Below are 12,972 nucleotides of genomic sequence, written 5' to 3' on the forward strand. Positions count from 1 at the left end.
GCAAGGAGGTGATATGTCCTTTCTGTGAAGGACTGGAGCAACAACATCCTGAACTCTGCATGCCGTTCCAGGCACCTGCCCCCAGAAGGGTTCCAAGAAAGTAGAACAAATTCTGAGAAAAGCAACAAAAGTGATGAGGTGGGAAGGGAGTGGTGTGTGAGGGAAGAGAAGAGCTAAGCGTCCTGAGCCTGGCTACCAGGTGAGCAAACAGGCCACCTGAAATCTGCACTGCAGGTAGGTCTTTGAGATAGCTAAATATTCAGACCCCAAGAGGGGAATTCACCCCTGCACTGTGCCTCCTTTTTGCTGACTTAAGCAGCCAAAAGAGGCCAGGAGGCCTCCCTGGAGAATGCCACCAGCTCAGAGGTTCACCTGTAGAATCATAGAATATCAGGGTTGGAAGGGACCTCGGGAGGTCATCTAGTCCAACCCCCTGCTCAAAGCAGGACCAATCCCCAGCCAGGGCTTTGTCAAGCCTGACCTTAAAAACTTCTAAGGAAGGAGATTCCACCACCTCCCTAGGTAACGCATTCCAGTGTTTCACCACCCTTGTCGTGAAAAAGTTTTTCCTAATATCCAACCTAAATCTCCCCCACTGCAACTTGAGACCATTACTCCTTGTTCTATCATCTGCTACCACTGAGAACAGTCTAGAGCCATCCTCTTTGGAACCCCCTTTCAGGTAGTTGAAAGCAGCTATCAAATCCCCCCTCATTCTTCTCTTCTGAAGACTAAACATCCCCAGTTCCCTCAGCCTCTCCTCATAAGTCATGTGTTCCAGACCCCTAATCATTTTTGTTGCCCTCCGCTGGACTCTTTCCAATTTTTCCACATCCTTCTTGCAGTGTGGGGCCCAAAACTGGACACAGTACTCCAGATGAGGCCTCACCAATGTCAAATAGAGGGGAACGATCACATCCCTTGATCTGCTGGCAATGCCCCTACTTATACATCCCAAAATGCCATTGGCCTTCTTGTCAACAAGGGCATGCTGTTGACTCATATCCAGCTTCTCGTCCACTGTCACCCCTAGGTCCTTTTCTGCAGAACTGCTGCCGAGCCATTCAGTCCGTAGTCTGTAGCGGTGCATTGGATTCTTCCGTCCTAAGTGCAGGACTCTGCACTTGTCCTTGTTGAACCTCATCAGATTTCTTTTGGCCCAATCCTCCAATTTGTCTAGGTCCCTCTGTATCCTATCCCTGCCCTCCAGCGTATCTACCTCTCCTCCCAGTTTAGTGTCATCTGCAAACTTGCTGAGGGTGCAATCCACACCACCCTCCAGATCATTTATGAAGATATTGAACAAAACTGGCCCCAGGACCGACCCCTGGGGCACTCCACTTGATACCGGAAGCCAACTAGACATGGAGCCATTGATCACTACCCATTGAGCTTGACAATCTAGCCAGCTTTCTATCCACCTTATAGTCCATTCATCCAGCCCATACTTCTTCAACTTGCTGGGAAGAGTACTGTGGGAGAATACTGTAGTTCACCCTTGCCTATGCCAGGGATTGAATTGGCCCCCTATAAGCTGCTGAGTGGGGCAATGCAAGCCACCACTCCTCTGTCCCTGTGTGGGTGCTACAGCCTCTCTGGTGAATGTCCGCAAGGGGGTAGCTAACATACTAGGAGGAAATAGAGCAAAGTGAGCGTTCAGTTAAACATGATCAAACAGCTCCCCTCTCCCTGCATGGACTCCCAGCAGCAGCAGTGCCCAGACTTGATTGCAAGTGACCCGCCATTGGCTGAGAACGTCTTTCTTGAGGCAAGCTGAAGTTGCTCCCACTTCACACATTGCCACAGAGTCAGGTGAGGTAACAACGTCCTGGGATTGGTTCTCTTCTCTGCAGCGAAGTGGGTAATTAGTCAGAAGCAGAAGCAGCTGGCAGAGCTCTTTGTCCCAGATGGATTCCTGGAGATTCTTGCTGCTTCTAATGTGCTGTAGGATTGTGACTGCTGCCACCGTCCAAGGTAACAGCCTCCTTGAGCTTCCTGTGGCCGCCTGGTTGCTCTAGACTGGGGGAAAGCCTGCTTCTTCCAAGGGGAGCTTTGCCATAACATGATTTCTAAACTAAACTTGGCTTGCTCACATCTCTTTAAATAGGCTGCAAGATATGAACATACCCACGGCTTCTGGGGCAGTGCATGGCTGGCTCTCTTTGCATTCATGAGGTTTATTTCCATCTGGCCACTGACATAAGATTGTGTTGAGACGTCCCCTGCTTCGAGGCACAGGCAGAAAGCATTGGGCTAGGCAGGATGGCAGAGAGCTGGGCCCTGCCCCTGTTACTGGAAAAACATGTCAAACTTAAGAAAAGGCACACTTCTGTACTTGTTCCCTGTGTATCTACTATCCGAGCAACCCCCAAGTTACCCCCAAAGTGACAGAGATTAGGGGGCAAAGGCCTTCTCTGTCCAGTTTGTTCATGTGGTCTATTTGGTAGCATAGTGGGGCTGGTGGCTAAGGCAGCTGGTTTTGTGTGTGTGTATGTGTGTGTGTGTTTTTCACTGGGCAATAAGGGAGAGAATATTTAAAAAAACAGGAAAATGAGATTGAAAAAAGATTGTTTTAAAAACAAACAAGCTATTGGCAGGGTCCTTGGGGCTGGGGGAGAGGCCTGGAACAACCTAACTCAGTAATTAGACTGCAAGCTAACAGTGTTCCTTTAATTGGGTTGGGTTTAGGCACCATATGTCGACTCCAGCCGATAACAGACACGCACTCTGCCCTGAGGAATGTGAAATCCAAGTGTCGTCGTAACTCAAGAGACGGGGTTAGGGTGGGGGAAGGGATGGCGAGGTGTATAGCTGTGTGTGGTTATGGGACTGCTCTGAATTGCTATGGCCAGTGATGAGCTGCCAAAATCTTAACAACCGGCTCCCTTCTCACCCCACGAGGGGGTCGTGGCCCGCCCCCGCCCCCCGGGACTCCTGCCCCATCTAACCCCCTACATTCCTTGACGGCTCCCCCCTCCCAGAACCCCTGCCCCATCTACCCCTGTCCCCTGACTGCCCCCAGAACCGGGCAGGAGGGTCTTGTGGGCCACCGTAGTGGGTGCCCACCCCGCCCTGCCCCTAAGAGCCCGAGGGACCTGCCGGGGGGCGAGGTGGGGAGTCCCGGCGGTGCTTACCTGGGGCGGCTCCCAGGAAGCGTCCGGCAGGTTCCTCTGGTTCCTAGAGGTGGGATAGCGTAGCTGGGGGGGAGCAGGGGGAGCGGCCGCTCCCCCCACTGATCACATCAAAAGTGGCGCCTTAGGCGCCAGCTCTCTGGGACCTCCAGGGCTGGAGCACCCACGGGGAAAATTTGGTGGGTGCAGAGCCCCCACCGGCAGCTCCCCGCGCCCAGCCCCAGCTCACCTCCGCTCCGCCTCCTGCCCTGAACCCACCGCCCTGCTCTGCTTCTCCGCCTTCCCGCGAATCAGCTGTTCGGCAGGAAGCCTGGGAGGGCTGAGAAGCAGGCGGCGGCTTCGCGCTCAGGCCCAGGGTGGCGGAGGTGAGCTGGGGCGGGGAGCGGTTCCCCTGCACCCCCCGCCCAAGGTTAGCTGCTGCGGCGCAGGTGACCCTCCTCGCCCCCTTCTCCCCAGCTCCCCTCCGCCTCCCTGGGCCTGAGCGCGAAGCCGCCCCCTGCTTCTCAGCCCCCCGGCTTCCCGCGCCAACAGCTGATTCGCGGGAAGCGGTGGGGGGGGGGCGGAGAAGCAGAGCGGGGTGGAGCGTAACTCAGGGGTGCAAGCGGAGCAGAGGTGAGCTGGGGCCGGGGGTGGGGCGGGGACCTGCCGGTGGGTGCTCTGCACCCACCAAATTCTCCCCATGGGTGCTCCAGCCCCGGAGCACCCACGGGGTCGGCGCCCAAGGCGCCACTTTTGGCTGGTTGTTACATTTAGAAGCCCTTTTAGAACTGGTTGTCCCCCGCGGTTCTAAAAGGGCTTCTAAATTTAACAACTGGTTCCAGCGCACCGGCTCCAGCTCACCACTGGCTATGGCCTCCCTGAGAGTGCTTGTTTGTAATCTATAGCTGTATTAAATGCACCTCACAGTTGGAGCTTTAAAGGAGGCAATGCTCCTTGTGCTAAAATTCTGCCCTTCCAAGTGTGAGGCCCCCTGCGTGGTTGCAGTGAAGTCAAGGATCCCTGACCCATTCCAGCTGCACATTCAGCACTGCAGCTCCAGTGGGGAGCAGAGAGCACTTCCCCACAACTTGCATCATGCACAGATCCCGGACACAAGTCCATGGCGCATGGCCAGGTTTCTCAGCCAGGGCCGGCTCCTAGTGCTTGAGAAACACTCTGCTTGTATCCTGCCCTGTTGCTGAACAAGTTCACTGAATTGGGGGTCATCTCCCCCCCCCCAGCAAATCTGAGTGAGACAGGCCAGAAATTTGCCCTGAGCAGCCTCTTTCTAGATGATGTCCTGCTGTTCTCTCACACTGAGGATACCCCTCTGGGGGAGGGGACCCCACTTATTAGGAAGAGACAAGTAATAGTAGTGGGGAATCCAGTTATTAGAAATACAGATAGTTGTGTTTGGATGACCAGGAGAACCGCATGGTGAATTCCCTGCTAGATGCAAAGCTTGAAGATTCTTGAGACATCTAGATAGACTTATGTGCAGTGCTGGGGAGGAGCCAGTGGTCATGACATGTAGGTACCATAGGAGAAAGGTCCTGGAGGCCAAATTTAGGCTGCTAGGAAGGAGATTGAAGTCCAGGACTTCCCTAGTGGTATTCTCTGAAATGACAGGTTTCAGAGTAACAGCCGTGTTAGTCTGTATTCGCAAAAAGAAAAGGAGTACTTGTGGCACCTTAGAGACTAACCAATTTATTTGAGCATGAGCTTTCGTGAGTTACAACTCACTTGGTTAGTCTCTAAGGTGCCACAAGTACTCCTTTTCTTTTCTCTGAAATGCTTCCACTTCCACTCATAGGGCCGGTTAGACAGGCAGCACTGCAAGTTCTCAATGTGTGGGTGAGATGATGGTGTTTAGAGGAGGGGTTTATGTTTATTTGGAACTGGGGAACCTTTAGGGAAAGGAGGAGCACCGAACTACAGGCCTTAACCTGCTGGGTGATGGATGTGCTACCAACAGAGAAACATGTCACAGTCAGCCCTGCTCCAGCCTGTCAGCCACCCTGGAAATACTGTACACCAGAACTCTGGGGACTCTGCTGCTGCTGGGACATTGGAATCTCATAAGAACGGCCATACTGGGTCCAACCACTGGTCCACATAGCTCAGTAGCCTATCTTCCGACGGTGGCCAGAGCCATGCTTCAGGGAGAGTGAACAGAACAGGGCAATTTATCGAGTGATCCGTCCCGTGGTGTCCACTCCCAGCATCTGGCAGTCAGAGGCTTAGGGACACCCACAGCATGGGGCTATGTCCCTGACCATCTTGGATAATAGATATCGATGGACTTATCCTTCATGAACTTCTCTCATTCTTTTTAGAAGCCGGTTATACTTTTGGCCTTCACAACATCCCCTTGGCAACAAGTTTCCCAGGTTGACAGTGCACTCTGTGAAGTACTTGCTTTTGTTTGTTTTAAACCTGCTGCCTGTTAATTTCACTGGGTGATCACTGGGTCATATCCTATGTTATTTAATGTGAAGGGATAAATAACGCTTCCTTATTCACTTTCTCCGCCCCAGTCATGATTGTATAGACCCCTGTCTTTTCTCCCCTCTGTCGTCTCTTTCCCAAGCTGGACAGTCCCCGTCTTTTTAATCTCTTTTCATGTGGAAGCTGTTACACAGCCCTTATGATGTTTTGTTGCCTTTCTCTGTATCTTTTCCAGTTCTAATCTATCCTTTTTTTTTTTTTTTTTGAGATGGGGCTGACCAGAACTGCATGCAGTATTCAAGATGTGGGCATACCACTGATTTATATATTGGCATTATGATATTTTCTGTCTTATTTTCTATCCCTTTCCTAATGGTTCCTCACTTTCTGTTAGCTTTTTTTGACTGCCACAGCCTATTGAGCAGATGTTTTCAGAGAACTATTCATGATGACGTTAAGATCTCTTTCTTGAGTGGTAACAGCTAATTTAGACCCCATTGTTTTGTATGTATAGCTGGGATTACATTTTCCATTGTGCATTCTTACTTTTCATTTATCAACACTGAATTAAATCTGCCATTTCCTTCCCTGGTTACCCACTTTTGTGAGATTTCTTCGTAAATCTTCACAGTCTACTTTGGATTTAACAATTTTGAGTAATTTGGTATCAGCTGCAACCTTGCCACCTCACTGTTTACCCCTTTTCCAGATCATTTATGAACATGTTGAACAGCACAGGTCCCAGGACAGATCACTGGGGGACCCTGGTATTTACCTCTCTCTGCTATGAAAACTGACCATTTATTCCCACTGTTTGGTTCAGCTTTGTTTGTAACCAGTTATGATCCATGAGATTGCCTTCCCTCTTGTCCCCTGCCAAAGGCTCTTGGGCAAAGTAAGGAGTCATGGGATATCATCAAAGGCTTTTTGAAAGTCCAAATACACAGTATCCACTGGATCACCCTTATCCCTGTTTTCTGGTCAGTTCAAAGAATTCAAATAGACTGAGGCATGATTTCCATTTACAAAAGTCATGTTGACTCTTTACCAACAAATCGTGTTCATCTATATGTCTGATCATTCTGTTCTTTACAATAATTTCAACCAATCTACCTGGTACTGAAGCTAGGCTTCCTGGCCTGTAATTGCCAGGTTGCCTCTGGAGCCCTTTTAAAAATCAGCCTTAATTAGCTATTCTCCAGTCTCCAGAGGCCAATTTAAGTGTCGGTTACATACCACAGTTAGCAGTTCTCAGGACCGGCTCTAGGCACCAGCAAAGCAAGCACGTGCTTGGGGAGGCACAATTCCAGGGGCGGCGTCCGGCCACCCTTGGGCAGTTGTGCTCTCGGAGCTTGGGGCGGCAAAAAACCTAGAGCTGGCCCTGATAGCTCTGCAATTTCATATCTGAGTTCCTTCAGAACCCTTGGGTGAATACATCTGGTCCTGGTGACTTATTACTGTTTATCAATTTGTACCCAAACCTCCTCTATTGACACCGCAATCAAGGACAGTTCCTCAGATTTGTCACCTAAAAAGAACGGCTCAGGTGTGAGACTCTCTGCAGTGAAGATCGATGCAAAGAATTCATTTAGCTTCATCCGCAATGGCCTAGTCTTCCCTGAGTGCTTCTTTGTCTAGTGGCCCCACTGATACATCTAAGATTTTGACTATATTGACTGTACGCTTTCTTTCACATATAGTGCCACTCCCTCACCAGCATGACTTACTCTGTCATTCCGATATGTTTTGTACCCTGGTGTTACTGTGTCCCATTGATTATCAGCATTCCACCAAAGTTTCTGTAATACCTATTATATCCATATCCTCATTTAATGCCAGGCACTCAAGTGCACTCATCATAGTATTTAAACTTCTTGTATCTGTAGACAAGCACTTACAAGATTTGTCAGTCTTACGTTGTCTGCCTTTATGTGATGTAGCGATGGGACTTTTTTCAGTTCCTACCTGTACTTTATCAACTTCTATCCTCTCTTTGCGAGGATGTAGAGAATCCCCTTTAATAAAACCTCCCCTAAGGGATGTCTCTGTCTGAACCATGTGCTTCTCCACACTCGCTAGCTTTCCCCCAGCCCTTAGTTTAAACACACGTCTATGACCTTTTCCATTTTATATGCCACCAGTCTGGTCCTGTTTTGGTTTAGATGGAGCCCATCCTTTCTGAATAGAGGCAGGGTCAGTCAAAAGCTCACCTGTAGCTGATGGAGCCCAGAACTCACTTGCCATCTGCAGTATGACTTAAACCAGAGCTCAGTCCTTTCCAGATACTAGTCTGGGAATGGGGTTCTTGTGCGTGCGTAGAGTAAACAAGTGCTCAGCTGCTGCAAGAGCTCAGGGAGTCAGGGAAATGGCTCCCCTCAGAGAGAAGATCAAGTCAGAACTAAACTCTTCCCCTGAAATGCTACTCAGCAGACAGCCAGGCCAGGCTAATGTTTTGTAAATGGAGGGCAGGGGCTCCGCTTCACTGCTACAACCAAGAGGAGCAAAAACCAGAAGGGGGCCCATAGAAAGGGGATTGCTGGCTCTATGGCCTGCTCCTCCATTCTCCCACTCCACTAAACTGCAGCTGCTCCTTTGTGGATTCCACTGGGGGATGGGGTCCTGGCAGCAGAAGGTGGATGCGGCCACGGGGTCAAAAAGCATTGTGGAGCAAAGAGCTTCAGCTTGGAAAGTGCTGGCTTCCCCAGAACCCCTATGTGCAGAGAACACAATAAAGAATCGCAGGAGGAGTCACTTTCCTCCAGCACTAAACAAGGAACTTGATTAGCGTAAGGACAACCATCATCTCCCTGCAGTTGCCTGGCATCTGTCTGTTCCTGCTTCAGCAGGCAGCTCCTGCCTGAAAACTTCCTTGCCCTTGTCTTGCTGCAGATTTTAAAGAAACCGTTCACTCACCCTTGCAGAACCCAGGGCAGCCCTTCCAGGGGAAGGGCCCAGCCGAAACGCTGCCAGCTTGACAGCGTCTGTGACAGCACCTTTAGAGATCTCCCGCTGCTGCGCTGCCAGGATGGCTGTGCCATCTGCCCAGAGCAGTGGTGACTAACAGCCCCCGAGCTCCGTCTGCAGGAGGCTCCCCCGCAGCGCCGGTGCAGAGGGTTTGCCAGGTCTGCACTGCCCCCGAAGAAGGGGCGAAGGCACTGCACAGGAGGCTGCAGTTAAGAAAACCCCAAATCCTCTCTGGGTCTCCCACTGACCGAGGGCTTGTTCCACCAACACAGCACCATTCAGCAAAGCCTCTCCTGCAGACACCAAGCAACAACAGGGAGATGTCCACAGGGCAGCTTTTCTGTCCTGGGGAGCAACCCCCATCTCTCCCTCTTCCAGATTGCTCAGTTCAGGCAGGCTCCTTGCTTTGATTCTGACCCTAGCCGTGCTTTAACCCCAGCTGAGATTTAGCTGCCCAAAATCCAAGTTCTGCACTCTGGCTTGGCCAGGGGTTCTACTAGGGTAGTGTGGCCACATGCTGGGGTCTGCTTTTGGAAACCATCACACTGATAATAATTCTATTAATCATTTGCTTGACTGTAGTATGGGGTCTTATGGTGGAAGTAGAAGCCCCCAACCCTCTCATGATGCAGCACTGCTGAGTTTATTGAAGACACAAGGCATGTTTAACTTTCAGGTAGGGATTACCTAGGTCAGGGATTGTCCACCCACTGCAGGTACATTGTCTTGTTAGCTCTAACAGACCCTCAGTCTCTGCAGCTGTGTGCACTGAGTGGTTAGTTTGAATTGCACTGCCCAGCAGTGTGTGTTTGGACCGTGCTGTATAGTATTATCTTGTCTGTCTATGGTACTTACTGCACTGATGGGGGCCAGGTATCTGAATACCTAACACTCTGTACTGTATTTACCCCCGGGACACAGGTCACTGCTATTATCCCCTTGTTACAGATGGGAACTGAGGCTTGGAGAGACTACGTGACTTACCCCAGGTCGCACAGGAAGTCTGTGGCAGAGGAGGGAATTGCAGACAGGTCTCCCAACTCCCAGGCCAGAGCCCTCCCCACTGAGCCTCTACTGCGGGCTTGGAAGTTATGTCAGTAAACTTCCCACATGGACGCTGGTTTGGGAATACCAGTATCTGCAAAGGGAATGATTCCAATCGAAATCTAGCTGTATAACGCTCTCTGACCTCATGGCTTCCCAGCTGGCACAGCTACTTCCGGTGTTTGATTGCACTGCATGGTGGTGTTTGTTCTGTCTTTGGCAGGTCACTTTTGGCATATCACAGACCTCCATTTGGACCCAGAATACAGCGTGGCAACAGACCCTCTCCAGGTGTGTCCGTCTGCTGGCTCCCAGCCAGTGTCCGATGCAGGCACATGGGGAAATTACATGTGTGATTCTCCTTGGATTCTCATAAACTCCTCCATTTATGCCATGAAGGAGATCCTGCCTGATCCAGACTTCATCCTTTGGACTGGGTAAGGAGTCCATCCATGCATAGCAGTGAAAGATAGGACTTATCATGTGATCATGCCCTATGAATGTTGTGATTAGGTGTCATGTGCAGAAACACGTTGAATTCTACTCACAGTGCACATGAGCACCTTCGGGTAATAGCTGCTACTCTGCAATTAGCAAATGTGTGGCTGCAGAGAGAGCCCCCACTCAGTTACAGAGGAATCTGATCCACTATTGCCAGTCTCAAGTGCTCCCAAATTATAGGAACACAGGCCAGGAAGGGACCTCCAGCTCATCAGATCTAGTCTCCTTCTATCATCATATCATCCCGTTCATAAACTTATCAAGCTCCCTCTTCAAACTAGTAAGGTTTCTCGCTCTCTCTGCTCCTATTGGGAGGCTGTTCCAGACCCTCATTCCTGTAATGTTTAGAAACCGTCTTCCAATTTCCAGCCTAAATTTATTCATGACCAATTTATACCCATTTGTTGTTCCAACATTGTCTTCTAGCTCAAATAGCTCTTGGACCAGATCCTCAAAGGCATTTAAACACCTAACTTGCAGTGGGTGTTAGCCACCTAAATACCTTTTGGGCCCTTCTCCCTCCCTGGCATTTACCCCCTAATGTATTTCTAGAGAGCAGTACGGATCCCTTTCAGCCTTCATTTTGCTAGGTTAAACAAGCCAAGCTCTTCTAGTCTCTTGTTGTAACACAGGCTCTCCATTTGCCTGATCATCCTAGTAGCCCTTCTCTGCTCCTGTTCCGGGTTCTTAAACCCATATTTCTTTCTTGAGTGTGGCTGTCCAGAGCTGCACACAGAATCCCAGATGTCTTGCACAGTGGCATAATGAGTCAACCCCATTTAAATCATGAAACTGGCTTTAAAATAATGAGATTTAAAAGATGATAAAGTTGGGGGGAGAGGGAGAGTTAGATGCAATCGGTCGTTGAGGGGTCCATAGCCATGAGAGCTAGAAACTTCTGTGTTAAAGAACTGAAAATGGAGATTCCCACATAATCACAAGACTCCAGAAGCTGGGGCTTTAAGAAAAAGACACTGCTTATCCATTTATTTCTCCTAATTATTTGTAGAATGGCCATTCCTGCAGCATGCCTCAGGAGTCCAGAGCTCCCAGCAGTGTTGGTAGAAGGTACAGGCTGGGCTGGGACAATGGTTAGGGAAGAGTGAACCTCAAAACTGTATTTGGAGGCTATTCTGGGGTCCTGCTACAGTATCCACTTGGGATTTGGACATGCTTGCAATGTGAGACCTGGGCTGAGCTGGGGAGCAAGGGCAGCAGCATCCCAAGACAGAGGAGATATGTGGCCTTGCTCCCAAGCTGCTGCAGCAGCTGCATGCGCAATATAGGGGAGACAAGGATAAAGAAGCAGAAGTTGCTGTCCTCACTAATGAAGAAGCTGCTAAATATGGCCAGCCTTTCCCAAGTTCTCCCTTGTGTATCATTGGGGACATTTCAACTACCTAGGAGTAAGGCATGTGTTGCTGTCAGACACTTCTTCTCAGGCAGGAAGGAGTGCTCCTTTGCAGGTTCCTCTGGTTCGAGATAACTAATTCTGGAGCCTTCGGTGGGTATTTAAACAATAGCCTTTATTCTAGAAGTGAACCCATCCACACTGGAGCTGTGTGGGTCAGGCAGAGTCACAGTGGGGCAGCCTGGCTAGCAGATATCTCCTGGCCAGATAGCACCAGAGAACTGGTAACATATACAGTGTACGTATTAACAATTGACCAATCGTTACAGAGCACGAAGGAGTTAATCTAGTTACCTAACAACTCAGGAACCTGCTGCTGGCGGAGTCCGACTAGTACCCCGCCACAAATCATAACCAGACCCCTGCACCTCAGGCCAGGAGTCCCTTCTGCACACAGGCAGTCCCACAGCGGTCACGCAGTGGGCACCATGACTGACAGCCCCTAGGCTGCACTCGCTCTCCTGGCCCGATGCCGTTAGCAGAGTCATTGGACGCAGAGCTGTGCACTGTTCAAGGCACCAGAAGAAGGGTTTGCAAACAGCTTTGTGCCCCTTGGTATGACACTAAAGAAGAGTCTGGGAGACTTGGTTTGAAAAGGGGCTGTTTGACATGGATTCACCAAGGGAAGGTCATGCCTGACTAATCTAATCGCCTTCTATGATGAGATTACTGGTTCTGTGGATGAAGGGAAAGCAGTGGATGTATTGTTTCTTGACTTTAGCAAAGCTTTTGACACGGTTTCCCACAGTATTCTTGTCAGCAAGTTAAAGAAGTATGGGCTGGATGAATGCACCATAAGGTGGGTAGAAAGTTGGCTAGATTGTCGGGCTCAACGGGTAGTGATCAATGGCTCCATGTCTAGTTGGCAGCCGGTATCAAGTGGACTACCCCAGGGGTCAGTCCTGGGGCCGGTTTTGTTCAATATCTTCATAAATGATCTGGAGGATGGTGTGGATTGCACTCTCAGCAAATTTGCGGATGATACTAAACTGGGAGGAGTGGTAGATATGCTGGAGGGCAGGGATAGGATACAGAGGGACCTAGACAAATTGGAGGATTGGGCCAAAAGAAATCTGATGAGGTTCAATAAGGATAAGTGCAGGGTCCTGCACTTAGGACGGAAGAACCCAATGCACCGCTACAGACTAGGGACCGAATGGCTAGGCAGCAGTTCTGTGGAAAAGGACCTAGGGGTGACAGTGGACGAGAAGCTGGATATGAGCCAGCAGTGTGCCCTTGTTGCCAAGAAGGCCAATGGCATTTTGGGATGTATAAGTAGGGGCATAGCGAGCCTATCGAGGGACGTGATCGTCCCCCTCTATTCGACATTGGAGAGGCCTCATCTGGAGTACTGTGTCCAGTTTTGGGCTCCACACTACAAGAAGGATGTGGAAAAATTGGAGAGAGTCCAGCGAAGGGCAACAAAAATGATTAGGGGTCTGGAACACATGAGTTATGAGGAGAGGCTGAGGGAACTGGGATTGTTTAGTCTGC

The 12,972-nt window shown here is 50.1% G+C and overlaps 1 protein-coding gene across 2 annotated transcripts in view; it reads left to right on the plus strand.

The window, feature by feature from the left end:
- Positions 1 to 12,972, plus strand: part of SMPDL3B (sphingomyelin phosphodiesterase acid like 3B) — a 34,825-nt gene that overhangs the window by 3,421 nt on the left and 18,432 nt on the right. The window contains exons 1-2 of one of the 2 annotated variants that reach the window (XM_073317492.2): positions 1,816 to 1,974; positions 9,790 to 10,003. In XM_073317492.2, coding sequence (XP_073173593.1) covers positions 1,908 to 1,974; positions 9,790 to 10,003 — 281 coding nt within the window. In that variant the 5' untranslated portion in view covers positions 1,816 to 1,907. Of the gene's footprint in view, positions 1 to 1,815; positions 1,975 to 9,789; positions 10,004 to 12,972 lie in introns of those variants that run through there. The other variant, XM_073317493.2, reaches the window with a different exon arrangement.

Source organism: Lepidochelys kempii, chromosome 19 (assembly GCF_965140285.1).
Source record: "Lepidochelys kempii isolate rLepKem1 chromosome 19, rLepKem1.hap1, whole genome shotgun sequence".
Taxonomy (NCBI): domain Eukaryota; kingdom Metazoa; phylum Chordata; order Testudines; family Cheloniidae; genus Lepidochelys; species Lepidochelys kempii.